Source organism: Rhinopithecus roxellana, chromosome 13 (assembly GCF_007565055.1).
Source record: "Rhinopithecus roxellana isolate Shanxi Qingling chromosome 13, ASM756505v1, whole genome shotgun sequence".
Classification (NCBI taxonomy): domain Eukaryota; kingdom Metazoa; phylum Chordata; class Mammalia; order Primates; family Cercopithecidae; genus Rhinopithecus; species Rhinopithecus roxellana.
Window position 1 is genome coordinate 24,968,545 of NC_044561.1, and position 15,200 is coordinate 24,983,744.

Consider the following 15,200-nt stretch of genomic DNA (forward strand, 5'->3'; position numbering starts at 1 on the left):
ACACACCTTGAGTGATGCAGAACTCACTACCTTGCAGAAAGCGAAGTCTACAGTGGGAAAGCTGTTGATGCGATCCTATTCTCGCGTAACCTGAGCAAGTCTGAGCCTCGCCAACCTGAGGGCACAAAGGGGGACTCTTTCCTGCTTAATGTTCCTACCTGCCTCCGTATGCCTAAGTGGAGGACTTCAGCTATGCTCCTCCTGCCCTGCCCCAGTCTACCTGTTTTTCTGGATGTCTCCTGGGATGTCCTGAGAACAAATATGCAGATATTCTTCCATTCTATACTCTACGAGAGTGTACAACAATCCCTTCAGTGTCCTGGATTTCTCCAACAATGCTAGAATCTGACTCTTCTCACCTCTTTTAGCCAAAAAATTCCCAAAAATTCCCACACAAAGAGAAGCTTTGAGACATCACCTACTTAGCAATCAGCCAGATTCTGAATCCCAATTTGGTTCAGCTTGATTCAACTGGATCACTTTAGAAATCAGAACGCTTTCTGCAAGGGATAGAAACCCACTTCGAACTGGTTCAAGTAAAAAAGGAAATGTGTTGGCATAACTGAGAAGTTCAGAGACACAGTGGCTTCAGGCATGGCTGGATACAGATGATCAAGATAGGAATCTCTGTTTCTTCAGCTCTTGGTTCTGCTTGCCTCTATGATGGTTCCATTCTCAGACAGGCACTTCCTATGCAGTGGCAAAGATGGCTCCCAGCAGCCACTGCCCGATATCCCACTGGCTTAGAAACCCAAGCAGAAAAGTGTCTGTTACCTAGTAATTCCAACAAAAGTCCCAGGGCTAATTCTCACTGGCTCAGGTTGGGTCACATGACCATCTCTGCCCCGATCACTATGACTCCAACCTGAGTCCTGTAGTGGGCAGAGTCATCCCCATGCAAACCACACAGACAGAGAGTTGTGGAGAGCGTGATTTCTCAGGGGAATATTGGGACTGGTAGCAGAAGAGGCAATAATGCTGTACAAGTGGAGATAATAGCAGCCCTCCCTACTAAAATCCCTGACTGGTTGATTTTAATCTGCCCTCTAGAGATAACACATAGTTACCCTCTCCAGAAAATCTGGGCTGTGTTTGGATCTGTTCTAAGCATCTCCCTCTTTCTCCACCTGCAGGGCTCCCCTGAAACTTCTCTGTGACAATATGAAGTACCAGATCCTCTCCAGAGCCTTCTATGGATGTACGTATAGGGCTTCATTGCCAGTGTGTCTCCGTGGAGCAGCTATTGGTGCCTGCTGTATGCCAGCAACATCAAGAGATACTGGCTCTGGAATTTGGACCTCTCCTCCTCTATTCCCTAAATGTCTGGTTTTAGTAACATTACTTGAACCTCTCTGAGCCTCAGTTTCCTTGTCTACTGACGGGAGAAATTTTATCCCTGGGTCCTGACAGTAGGGTCCCCTGGGGGCAGAGATTTGGTTTAATCACCACTGCATCCCCAGGTGCTGCAGCGGAGGACTTGTTTTCAGGATTGAATGAGGACCACGTAGAAAGCCCCTAGCGCCTAGTATTGTATGCTGTAGGTGCTCAGTGAATGTCAGTTTCCTTCTCTCATGAGCAGAAGCTGCAGAACGAGTAAGGTGACCTTATCCCTCCCCCAAAACTTAAATATTAAATTCATAATACTTGTGTTCTGATTATTTCCATTTAACAGATGAAGACACTAAGGCACAGAGAGGCAAAATGACTTGTCTAAGGTCACACAGCTAACAAGCAGCAGAGCTGGGACTCAGACCCTGGCCTGTCTGACTCCAAAAGCTTTGTGTTTTCCTCTCTGCTGTCTTTTATTTCTTTCTTTTTTTTTGAGACAGAGTCTCGCTCGGTCGCCCAGACTGGAGTGCAGTGGCGTGATCTCGGCTCACTGCAGCCTCCGCCTCCCGGGTTCATGCCATTCTCCCGCCTCAGCCTCCTGAGTAGCCGGGATTACAGGTGCCCGCCACCACACCCGGCTAATTTTATGTATTTTTAGTAGAGATGGGGTTTCACTGTGTTAGCCAGGATGGTCTCGATCTCCTGACCTTGTGATCCACTTGCCTTGTCCTCCCAAAGTGCTGGGATTATAGGCGTGAGCTACCACACCCAGCCTTTTTTTTTTTTTTTTTTTTTTGAGGGAGAGTCTCACTCTGTTGCCTAGGCTGGAATGCAGTGGCGTGATCTCAGCTCACTGCAAGCTCCGCCTCCCAGGTTCATGCCGTTCTCCTGCCTTAGCCTCCCGAGTAGCTGGGATTACAGGCACCTGCCACCACGGCCAGCTAATTTTTCTGTTTTGGTAGAGATGGGGTTTCACCATGTTGGCCAGGCTGGTCTCAAACTCCTGACCTCAGGTGATCTACCCACCTCAACCTCACAAAGTGCTGGGATTATAGGCGTGCGCCACCATGCCCATCCCCACTGTCTTGATTTTTCGGTTTTATTTCCCCAGGCTCACAGCCTATATGGGGAAGATAAAATGTGTGTGTATATTCAGGGATTCTAGAAATACCTTAATACAACCTGCATGGGCCTGTGAAACAGCAGTGGAGCTCACACCCTGAGTGCCTGGAGAGGCAGGGAGAGTGTGACTCCACTAGGACAGGGGTTTTATCTGTTCTGTTCCCACCCATCCGCAGTGCCTAATGCAGGGCCTGGCATGAAGCAGGCTTTGGGCAAGTATTTATTAGACCCAAATGGAAGCTCTTCCTGCAGGAAGGGGTGGGGGGTTGAGATGGGTCTGGAACAATGTTGTTGGTCGATGTGGCTCATCCCTGATGGTGACTGAGAACCCGAGTTCTGGAGCGAGATGGCCTGGTTTCAGATCCCAGCGATGTGACTTGGGCAAGTGATAACAACCAGTTTGTACCTCAGTTTACTCCATCTATAATATGGAGATAATGGGCGGGCATGGTGGCTCATGCCTGTAATCCCAGCACTTCTGAAGGCCGAGGTGGGCGGATCACCTGAGGTCAGGAGTTCGAGATCAGCTGGGCTAACATGGTGAAACCCCATCTCTACTAAACATACAAAAAAATTAGCCGGGTGTGGTGGCGCACGTCTGCAGTCTCAGCTACTCGGGAGGCTGAGGCAGGAGCATCGCTTCAACCCGAGAGGCGGAGGTTGCAGTGAGTCAAGATCGCACCACCGCACTCCAGCCTGGGCGACAGAGCCAGACTCCATCTCAAAAAAAAAAAAAAAAAAAAGATGGAGATAATAGTAGTAACTAATTTCTAGGGTTGTGGGGAGAATGGGATGAGTTAAGTTACGCAACTCTGGGAACAGCTCCTTGCCATGCAGTGTGTGTTGTGTAAGTGTTAGCTATTATATCATCGTCATCATCCTCCTCCTCCTCACCAGTCTACTCTCTACCTCCATGAAAACTACTTTTTTAGATTCCATTATAAGTAAGAACATATGATATTTGTCTTTCTGTGCCTCGTGTTTTTTGCTTAACATAACCTCCAGTTCTATCCATGTTACTGCACATGACAGGATTTCATTCTTTTTATGGCTGAATAATATTCCATTGCATTAGTATACCACGGTTTCTTTATCCATTCATTCATTGATGGACACTTAGGTTCATTCTGTATCTTGGCTATTGTGAATGGTGCTGCAGTAAACATGGGGGTGCAGATATCTCTTTGATTTCCTTTCTTTTGGATAAATACTCATTCAGGTCCAATTTTGAACAGGAGTTGTCCACGTTTCACATTCTCTTTCTTGCTGTATGGATTAGAGGCAGACAGAGGCACAGCAAGCCCACAGAGTCACTGGCCACCTTCCTTTCTGTCCCTTCTCTGCCTCTAGCCTATGAATTAAATGCTTTGGCTTAGAGCAGAGAAGGGTGCCATCACCCTGACTGAGGCTGAGGAAGGTGATAAGACTTCCCTATGGTTATAGAGCTATTTAGCAGTCCAGCCAGCAAGTGCATCAAGCTCCATCTTCCTTGTCTGGAAAAGGGGACATTGACGAGAATTCACTGAGTCATGGTGTTTAGTAAGAACAGGAGTGGGCCAGGTACAGTGGTTTGTGCTTGTAATCCCAGCACTTTGGGAGGCTGAAGCAGGAGGATCACTTGAGTCCAGGAGTTCGAGGCCAGCCTGGGCAAGATGGTGAAACCTCGTCTCTACAAAAAGTAAAAAATTAGCCAGACATGCTGGCACGTGCCTCCAGTCCCAGCTACTCAGGAGGCTGTGGTGAAAGGATCGCATCAGCCTGGGAGGTTGAGGCTGCAGTGAGCTGTGATAATAATAAATAATAGAGCAAGACCCTGTCTCAAAACAAATTTTTTTTTTTTTTTTTTTTTTTTTTTGAGACGGAGTCTTGCTCTGTCGCCCAGGCTGGAGTGCAGTGGCACGATCTCGGCTCACTGCAAGCTCCGCCTCCTGGGTTCAAGCCATTCTCCTGCCTCAGCCTCCGGAGTAGCTGGGACTACAGGCGCCCGCCACCTCGCCCAGGCTAGTTTTTTGTATTTTTTAGTAGAGACGGGGTTTCACCGTTTTAGCCAGGGTGGTCTCGATCTCCTGACCTCCTGATCCACCCGTCTCGGCCTCCCAAAGTGCTGGGATTACAGGCTTGAGCCACCGCGCCCGGCCCACAAAAATTTTTTAAAATGGGGGGTGGGACAGCATTTGGGAGGCCCCATGAGACAAGGTGAGGGGCTTCAGGTGGTGGATGATGATACTTGCCCTCCCTCCCTCAACAGGGCTGGCCTACTGCAGACACCTGTCCACCGTGAGGACCCACCTGTCAGCCCTGGTCAATCACATGATCGTGTCTCCAGACTTGCCCTGCGATGCTGGACAGGGACTGACAGCTGGGATCTGGGAGCAGTACCTTCAGGACAGCACAGTAAGGCTTAGCCAGGCTTGGTCTGCATTGATGCAGAGGCTCCAGGGGGTCATCTTATTATCTGACAAATAAGCCCAGGACTTGAGCTGATGTGCTTGGATTCTGCATATGCAAATTAGAGTTCCCCTTCTCTTCTTGAGAGTTCCAAGACGTACAGCTCACTTCTGCCCATGAGTTGGAAGATTGAATGGGAGGTAAAACATATGCTCACCTGGAAGGAGTAAAGAACAAATTGGTCTGTAAGCATTTATTATTAAGCATCAGCTGGGCCGGGCATGGTGGCTCACGCCTGTAATCCCAGCACTTTGGGAGGCTGAGGCAGGTGGATCACTTGAGGTCAGGAGTTTGAGACCGGCCTGGCCAACATGGTAAAACCCCATCTCTACTAAAAATACAAAAATGAGCTTGCCATTATGGTTGAGTACACCTAAGACTAAAGTGAAATAGTCTTCTAATATTGGAATGTGAATAGGTGAGAGGGAACAGGCCCCGGGGCCCTTCAGGGCAGCCTTCCCACCGTGCATGTACAGTTAGGACCTGCTGGCCCCGCAGCTTGACTCATTGTAACTGCAAAACCTTTGCCTGAAAATGAAATTTTAGAAAGAAAACAGACGAACTCTACCCCACAATGCATCACATACCTGTTAAAGTCATCCTAGTGTGCACAAAAGATATTAGTGTATGATGTAGCAGCTAGAATTGTTCACTTTGGATTAATTTGCTTTAAGTAATTTTTTTTTTTTTTTTTTTGAGATGGAGTTTTGCTCTTGTTGCCCAGGCTGGAGTGCAATGGCACAATCTTGGCTCACCGCAACCTCCCCTTCCTGGGTTGAAGCAATTCTCCTGCCTCAGCCTCCCAAGTAGCTGGGATTACAGGCATGTGCCATCATGCTCGGTATTTTAAGTAGAGACGGGGTTTCTCCATGTTGGTCAGGCTGGTCTCAAACTCCCGACCTCAGGTAGTCTGCCCACCTCAGCCTCCCAAAGTGCTGGGATTACAGGTGTGAGCCACTGCACCCAGCCAAGAAATTTTCCTAGAGCTGAGTCAAGATTAATAATTGCCAGATAATATTTTCAAATAAGCACACAGCAAAAATGGGCTGAAAATTAATTAAAATATTAATTCATGGTAGCCTGCTATCCAGCCTGGGCAACAAGAGCAAAACTCCATCTCAAAAAAAAAAAAAAAAATGATTTAAAGCAAATTAATCCAAAGCGAACAATTCTACATATGTTTTAGAACTTATTTTTTTTTTCCACTTAACGATACACATTGAACATCTTTTTTGTTTTGTTTTGTTTTGTTTTGAGACCGAGTCTCACTCTGTCGCCTAGGCTGGAGTGTAGTGGCGCTGATCTCGGCTCACTGCAAGCTCCACTTCCCAGGTTCAAGCGATTCTTCTGCCTAAGCCTTCCAAGTAGTTGGGCACCACTACGCCCAGCTAATTTTTGTATTTTTAGAGACGGGGTTTCACCATATTGGCCAGGCTGGTCTGGAACTCCTAACCTCATGATCTGCCCGCCTCGGTCTCCCAAAGTGCTGGGATTACAGGCGTGAGCCACCGCGCCCAGCTGAACACCTTTTTATGTGGGTTCCCATAGATGTATCCCTCGCTCTTTTACATCTCTGTGTTGCGTACCCGTGTAGGGACACATGTTCACCCATTGATGGGCAGCTGGAGAGTTGCCTGGGTTTGACTGTTTCATACGATGCCACGACAAATATCCAAGTACCTATGACTTTGCTTATTCACGCCAGGATATCTGAGGGCTAGGTCGAAGAAGCAGGACTGCTGGACCACAGAAGTAGATCATAGAAGTAGATCATACCCCCAGGTAGATCATGGAAGTAGATCATAATGATACAGTTAGGGCGTTGCCAATTAGTATTCTAGAAGGATAGGTGCACAGGAGTTGAGGAATATTGGTGAGAAGATAGCTCAGGGTGGCCAGGTGTGGTGGCTCACACCTGTAATCCTAGCACTTTGGGAGGCCAAGGAGGGTGGATCATGTGAGGTCAGGAGTTCGAGACCAACCTGGCCAACAAGGTGAAACCCCATCTCTACTAAAAGTACAAAAATTAGCTGGATGTGGTGGCAAATACTGGTAATCCCAGCTTCTCGGGAAGCTGAGGCAGGAGAATCACTTGAACCCGGGAGGCGGAGGTTGCAGTGAGCCAAGATCACACCACTGCACTCCAGCCTGGGTGACAGAGCGACTCTGTCCCCAAAAAAGATAGCTCAGGGTGACTGGGTGCAGTGTCTCACACCTGTAATCCCAGCACTTTGGGAGGCTGAGGCAGGCAGATCACTGGAAGTCAGGAGTTCAAGACCAATCTGGCCAAGATGGTGAAACTCTATCTCTACTAAAGCCACCCCCTGGTTTTCTGTTGACCGAACTCTTTGCTCCTCCCCACCCACCACAGAGTTACGAGGAGCGGGAGCTGCTGCGCCTCATCTACTACGGGGGCATCCAGCCTGAGATCCGCAAGGCCGTGTGGCCCTTCCTCCTGGGCCACTACCAGTTCGGGATGACGGAAACAGAAAGGAAAGAGGTTGGTTACCTGCCAGGCACTGGGGTCTTTCGCAACAAAAGGAGCCAGATACTGTGGGGCTGGGGAGCTCTGGTTTCATGCTGGACGAAGGAAGGGGAGGGAGATACGGGAAAGATGGGAACCTGAAGGCAGCGCTGTCCAATGGAAGCACAACACAAGCCACATATGCAATTTTTAGGTTTTTAAATTTTGGACTAAGTGTAGATTCACACGTAGTTGTGAGAAATTAATGCAGAGAAATATTGTGCGTCTTTTACCCAATTTTTTTCTGATGGTAACATCTTGCAAAACTGTAAGGTAGTAAAATATCAGAACCAGAGTATTGACATGGTATAATATACTCATCTTAATCAGACTTTCCCAGTTTTACTTGTACTCATTTGTGTGTGTGTGTGTGTGTGTGTGTTTTCCTACAGTTTTCTCACATGTGTAGATCTGTGTCCATCACCACAGCGCACATGCAGAACATTTTTGATGCTGTAAGGAACCCCACGTTGTCCTTTTATAGCCAGACTCACCTCCCCCATACCCACACCCTGGCCCCAATCCCTGGCAACCACTAATAATATATTCTTCATTTCTATAATTTTATCATTTCAAGAATATTATATAAATGGAATGATACAGTGTGTAACGTTTTGGGATTGACTTTTTTTCACTCAGCATAGAACCTCATCCAAGTCATTGAGAGTATCAAGAGTGAATTCCTTTTGATGGCTGAGTAGTATTCCATGATAGGAATACTACCTGTTGCTAGGCAGCTGAGTTGTTTCTAGTTTTTTGACTATTACAAATCAAGCTGTAATGAACATTCGTGTACAGTTTTTGTATGAGCATAAATTGTCATTTCTCTGGGATAAATGAGTAAGAATGTAATTGCTGGGTCATATAGTAGTTGCATGTTCAGTTTTATATGTTTATATGAAACTGACAAACTTTCACTGTAGCACTTGCCTTTAGTCCCAGCAAGAGGTTTGCTTGAGCTCAGGAGTTCTAGTGCAGCCTGGGCAACATGGGGAGACCCTGTCTCTAAGGGGAGAAAAAAAACTTTCACACCTCTGCAGTGGCTATACTGTTTTCTGTGTCCACCAGCAAAATAGGAATGATCCACACTTGCATCTTGACCAGAGTTTTGTCTTGTCACTATTTTTTATTTCAGCCACCTGACACGGATAATTGATATTTCATTGTTTTTAATTTGCACTTCCCAAACGGCTAGTGAAGTTGAAGGTCTTTTCATGTGTTTATTTGCCATTGTGTATCTTCTTTGGTGAAACGTCTGCTGACGTCTTTTGCCTACCTTCTAATTGGATTGTTTGGTTTTTTTCCTGTGGAGTTGGAGAGTCCTTTATATACTCTGATAACAGTCCTTTGTTCAGATATGTGATTGGCAAATATTTCCTCCCAGTCTGTAACTTTTCATCTTGTAAGCAGGGTCTTCTGCAAAACAGATCTTTAAATTTTTAATGAAACTCAGTTTATCAATTTTTCCTTTTGTGAATTATGCTTTTGGTGTCAAGTCTAAGAAAATTTTGCCTAGCCCTAGGTCCTGAAGATCTTCTCCTACGATTTATCCTAAAAATTTTCTATTTTACATTTGACATAAAATCTTTTGAGGTTTTTTTTATATATATATACAGTGTGTCATTTAGGTCAAAGTTCATTTTTCGCTTTTGAGTCTTCAGTTGCTCCAGCATCATTTGTTGAAAAGATGTCCTTCCTCCATTGAATTGCTCTTGCACTGCTCAAAAACAGCTGGGGCTGGCTGTGGTGGCTCACGCCTGTAATCCCAGCACTTTGGGAGGCTGAGGCGGATGGATCACCTGAGGTCAGGAATTCAAGACCAGCCTGACCAACATAGCGAAACCCCGTCTCTACTAAAAATACAAAAAAAAAAAAAAAAATCAGCTGGGCAGGGTGGCAGGCGCCTGTAGTCCCAGCTACTCAGGAGGCTGAGGCAGGAGAATTGCTTGAACCTGGGAGGTGGAGGGTGCAGTGAGCCGAAGGCACGCCACTGCACTGCAGCCTGGGTAATAGAGAAAGACTCCGTCTCAAAAAAACAAAATGACAAAAAAACAGTTGGGAACATACTTGTAGGTCTGTTTCTGGATTATCCCTTCTGTTCTGGTGATCTGTGAATCTGTCCTTCTGCCAGTACCACTCTGTCTTGATTATTATAACACGTGTAATTTTAAATGTTTTCATATTCTCTTTTTTTTTTTTTTTTTTTTTTTTGAGGTAGAGTCTCTGTCTGTCAGAGTCTTGCTCTGTCGCCCAGGCTGGAGTGCAGTGGCACAATCTTGGTTCACTGCAACCTCCGCCTCCCGGGTTCAAGTGATTGTCCTGCCTCAGCCTCCCAAGTAGCTGGGATTACAGGTGCCCACCACCACGCCCAGCTACTTTTTGTATTTTTAGTAGAAACAGAGTTTCACCATGTTGGCCAGGCTGGCCCCGAACTGCTGACCTCGTTATCCGCCCGCCTCAGCCTCCGAAAATGCTGGAATTATAGCCTTAAATGGATTTTTGACTTAAGATATTTTCAACTTATAATGCATTTATTGGGACATAACTCCATCATAAGTCGAGAAGCATCTATAATTATAAGTTCACAAGAAGCTGCAAAAATAGTAACAGAGGTCCCTGGTACCCATCACCCAGCTTTTCCCAGTGGTAACAGTTTATGTAACTAAAGTACACTGTCAAAAGCGGAGCGTTAACACTGACACAATACAAGTAGCTAGACTACAGGCCTTACTAGAATTTCACCAGATTTTGCATCTGCTTGCGTTTTTTTTTTTTTTTTTTTTTTTTTTTTTGAGACGGAGGCTCGCTCTGTTGCCCAGGCTGGAGTGCAGTGGTGCAACCTCAGCTCACTGCAACTTCCGTCTCCTGGGTTCATTCAAGCGATTCTCCTGCCTCAGCCTCCCAAGTAGCTGGTACTACAGGTGCCTGCCACCATGCCCGGCTAGGTTTTTTTTGCATTTTTAGTAGAGGTGGGGTTTCCCTAGGTTGGCCAGGCTGGTCTTGAACTCCTGACCTTGTGATCCACCCACCTGGGACTCCCAAAGTACTGGGATTACAGGAGTGAGCCAACCGCACCCAGCCTAAAATCTGGTGGTATTTTACACTCTATATTCTTGTATCACTTGTACTATTATTTACTTAGCATTTGTCTTTAAATGGCCTCACTTAAGATTTATACAGCTTACTTTAAAAGATATTTTATATCCCTGCCATAAACAGGAAGCCAGTATAACTGACCGTGAATAGAAGGAAACTATAAAAATAGAGTAAGACTAAATGGTGCAATTCTGTTCTAAGTAGATGTTATAGCCTGCCTAAGGCCTGCCCTCTCTTTGTTAAAAAGGGAGATTATGTTTGGGAGGCCAAGGCAAGAGGATTGCTTGAGACCAGGAGTTCAAGACCAGCCTGAAGCAACATGGCGCGACCCCCATCTCTACAAAAAATTTAAAAGCTAGCTGGGCGTGGTAGCATGTGCTTATAGTCCTAGCTACTCAGGAGGCTGAGATGGGAGGATTGCTTGAGCCCAAGAGTTGGAGGCTGCAGTGAGCTATGATTGCGCCACTGCACTTCAGCCTGGGTGACAAAGTAAGACCCTATCTAAAAAAAATAAATAAATAAAGGATGGAGGGGAGATTATCAAGTATCGAGAAGTGTGGGAAGCACAGGAGCCCCAGACTGGCCCTTTCTCCCTGGAGTAATCAGAAGAGTTGAAGGAGAGTTGAAAGCAGAAAGTTTCTGTAGTTCTGTGTTATAAGGACCCATGCCAGTGAAATGTCTGTTCATCTCAGTACTTGTGTGAGGCCCCTCCACACTTCACCCATGCCTGATGGCTTCCTGGGCAGTGAGTAACTGATAACTCTGATGTGCAGAGCCCCGTGCTCAGAGCTGGGGAACGCAGAAGCGCATTAGGTGAGGTCCATCCCAGTTTTGTGGGGGTTGTGGCGGTCCCTGGTGGCATTGAGGCAACCCCAAGGACTGCAGGAGCACATGGGAAGCACCTAGGCCGGGCAGGTGGGAAAGCGGTCAGAGAAGACTCCTGGAGAAGCTGGTTGTTCCTATATTATCAGAAGGAATTGCTTTTCAGGCCAAGAAGGTGAAGAAGGGAAGAGAAGACAGCACAGGCAGAGGTCTGGAGGGGAGAACAGCGTGACGTGGTGTGTGTCCGCGTGGGTTTAGAGAGGGGCAGGAAGGGCATGATGGGCGTGAGTTGCTGAGACATCCAGGACTAGGATGGTGGAGGCAGCAGTGACAGGGGAGGCTGGAGAGGAAACAAGGATCATGACTGCTAAGTGGTACATGAATCGGAGGGGCCCGGCTGCAACAGAGACCTGGATGGAGGCTGCTGGGGCCATGCATTAGGTGAAAGTGGTGTAACCCTGGCCTAGGATGGCAGTGGGAATTGGGAGGTGGGTAGGGCTTGGAGGAGTCTGAGGGAGGTGGGCAGGAGGGAGCACCTCAGGCGAGGCCCTTGGGCAGGATGGACCCTGAGTCCCCCTCCCGAAGTCCTGAGTAACCATAGGAGAGGGTCGAGCTCCCCACCCTCTCTTTTCCCCTCCTGCCTCTCCTTACCTAGGTCAGCCTATCTGTCCCCATGGTGCCCAGAAGTCTGGCATATGCAGAGCCTGTTACCTGGGCTGTGTCACTCAGGGACAGTGGAAGCTCCCCACCTCTTGGTTGAATCCCGCAAGGAAAAAGCTGGAAATCTGTGGCCCTTCTGTAAGGCCATTGCTGTAAGGAAAGGAAGAGGGTTGGTTTTATTCGCATTGTATCCTCAGCACCTGTAGCCCGTGTGGGGCACATGGGAGGACGTCAGGTCATGCGTTGATTGAGAGGATGGGTGGAGGAAGGTCAGCATCTTGCTTATCTTGTATTCCATATGGCTAGTGGTGCCTGGCATGTAATAGGTACTTATCGAATTAAATGAATGAGTGAATGAATGGATGAATGAATGAGGAAAGAGAGAGGGAAGGTAGTAAAGAATGAAACAGTCTTCTCACTTTTGGCTGGGCGCGGTGGCTTACACCTGTAATCCAGCACTTAGGGAGGCTGAGGGGGCCAGATCATGAGGTCAAGAGGTCAAGACCATCCTGGCCAACATGGTGAAACCCCGTCTCTACTAAAAAAAAAAAAATACAAAAATTAGCTGGGCGTGGTGGCACATGCCTGTAGTCCCAGCTACGTGGGAGGCTGAGTCAGGAGAATCCCTTGAATCTGGGAGGCTGCAGTGAGTCGAGATCGCGCCACTGCGCTCCAGCCTGGTGACAGAGCAATACTCTATCTCAAAAATGAGAAAAAGAAAAAAAGAGGAAAAAGGCAACAGTCTTCTCACTTTTATATCCCCAGGGCCTGTGTACTGTCTAGCACATAGTAGGGACTCAATAGTTGAAATGTATATATGTATACATGAATGAATAAAGGAAGGAGGGAAATAAAGAAAGAAGTAGCCTTGCTCTCTCTGTGTCTTCAGAGCCTAACCAGTGCTAGGAGTAGCATAGTAGGTGCTCAGTTAATACGTGCTGGATGTTAACTGCATGAATGTTGGATGAGTGAGAGCCACTTTCTTCCAGGTTTCTCTGGCCCTCCCCATGGGCCCCTTTGTTGACACCTCAGGTGACATTGCGTCTGCCCTGGCAGGTGGACGAGCAGATTCATGCCTGCTATGCACAGACCATGGCCGAGTGGCTGGGCTGCGAGGCGATCGTGCGGCAGAGGGAGCGGGAGTCCCATGCGGCCGCCCTGGCCAAATGCTCATCTGGGGCCAGCCTGGACGGCCACCTGCACCGGATGTTGCATAGGGACTCAACCATCAGCAACGAGGTAATGGGCGGCTAGCCTCGGGGAGTGTAGGGACTGGGGAAGGTCAGGGTCTGCTTCACTGGGCTGTTCTAAGAGTGATGAAGGCTGGGTATCTGGGGCCTGGTGATAGTCTCACCCCTGGCTTTTTCTTTAAGAGTGTGGGGTGACTTTGGAATCAAACCTGAGTTCAAACTCTAGTCCCACCATTTAGTAGTTCTAGGGTTCCCTACCAGTAACTTTTCTTCTGGGCCTCAGTTTTCTGCATCTGTAAAATGGGAATAATCAGGTGTAGAGGAGGTTTGTGTAGAGTCCAAACAAGATGATGTATATAAAGTGCCTGGCACACTGCCTGACTTTCATTGATTCAACAAATGCTTATTGAGTATCTACTATGTGCAGGTACTATCAGGAATATCCTGGGATATCAGGAATGTTCCAGTGACCCAGACAGACTGGTCTGTCCTCCCAGAACCTCCAGTTTAATAGCCCAAAGTAGGAGCTCAGAAAAAAATTAATTCTTGGCTAGGGGTGGTGGCTCACTCCTGTAATCCCAGTACTTTGGGAGGCCAAAGCAGGTGGATCACCTGAGGTCAGGAGTTCGAGACCAGCCTTGGGCAACATGGTGAAACCCCATCTCTGCTAAAAATACAAAAAAATTAGCCAAGCATCTGTAATCCCTGCTACTTGGGAGGCCGAGGCAGGAGAATCACTTAAACCCGGGAGGCGGAGGTTGCAGTGAGCCGAGATTGCGTCACTGCACTCCAGCCTGGGCAACAAGTGTGAAACTCCCTCTCAAAAAAAAAAAGTTAATTCTCTTCACCAGTGATTGTATCAGTCATCAATTGCCATAATAACCGTATGTAACAAACAACCACCAAAAATCAGTGACTTCCAACAGTCAGCGTTTATTTTTGCTCGCAACTCTGTGGGTCAGCTGGGAACTTCTGTTCTTAACTGGGCTGGGTGAGGCTTATTCCAGCACTGGCTGTCCGCAGCTGGTCAACTAAAACATTTGTTTATCTTGGTTGGGCTCTCTTATTTGTCTGGGGTGACTCAACTGTGTTCCATGTGCCTCACTGCCCAGCAAGTGAACCTGGACATGCTCTCACGGTGAAAGCAGATGCCACAGAGAGAAAGCAGAAATGCACAAGGGTGTTCTGAGCTTCTGCTGAATCAAGTTTGTTAACATCCCATTGACAAAAGCAAACAACACAGCCACGTCTAGTGTTAGAATAGGCAAGGACTATGAGTTTATAGGGCAGAAGCATGTATACAGGGATCAGGTTAAAAAAATGTGGAACCATTAATAGAACCAGTTACTCTGTGAGTTGAACTGAAATATTAGCCAGAAGTCTCAATTACAGAGCAGTTAAAGGCAGGTTGCTCTAGTTGCAGAGGTGAGAGGTGGGAACCCAGAGGTCAAAGTGGTCTCTGAAGAGGCTCCAGGAAGCAGGGAGTGGTCCCCCTTTTCATTTTACAGCTGGGAAACTGATGCTCTGAGGGAGGACTTGTGCAAGTTAGGAATAGAGATGAAACAAGACTTCCTGGCTCCCAACCCAGCAGTCCTTCCTGCTCTGGGCCAGGGTGCAGCCTCACCCTCCCTCCCTCCCACTCTTTCTTCTCCCAGTCCTCCCAGAGCTGCAGTTCGGGCCACCAGAACATCCGCCTGCACAGCGACTCCAGCAGCAGCACACAGGTGACCTTGTGGAGGCCCCGCCCCCTCCCACCCACGCCTCTCCCTTCCCCCTGGGGTCATGGGGATTGGGTGTCCGTCATCTGTAGGTCACTTTTTGCTTTACTTGTTTTAGCTTTTTATATTAGCATTAAACATGGTTTATTTGTTTTTTGGTTTTGTTTTAGTAATGCAAGAAATATATGAATCTATCACCCCTGCAAAAAACTAAAACATTGCAGAGAAAGTCAAAGTCTGTTTTGATCATCCTTAATCTCTGGCTGCCCTCCTTTGAAATAACACCGCTAT

General features: G+C 47.4%; 1 protein-coding gene across 1 annotated transcript in view; it reads left to right on the forward strand.

Moving 5' to 3' along the window:
* Positions 1–15,200, forward strand: part of SGSM1 (small G protein signaling modulator 1) — a 119,179-nt gene that overhangs the window by 70,925 nt on the left and 33,054 nt on the right. The window contains 5 exon segments of the mRNA XM_030914273.1: positions 1,134–1,198; positions 4,700–4,845; positions 7,271–7,399; positions 13,058–13,240; positions 14,847–14,915. Of these exon segments, the coding sequence (XP_030770133.1) occupies positions 1,134–1,198; positions 4,700–4,845; positions 7,271–7,399; positions 13,058–13,240; positions 14,847–14,915 (592 nt within the window).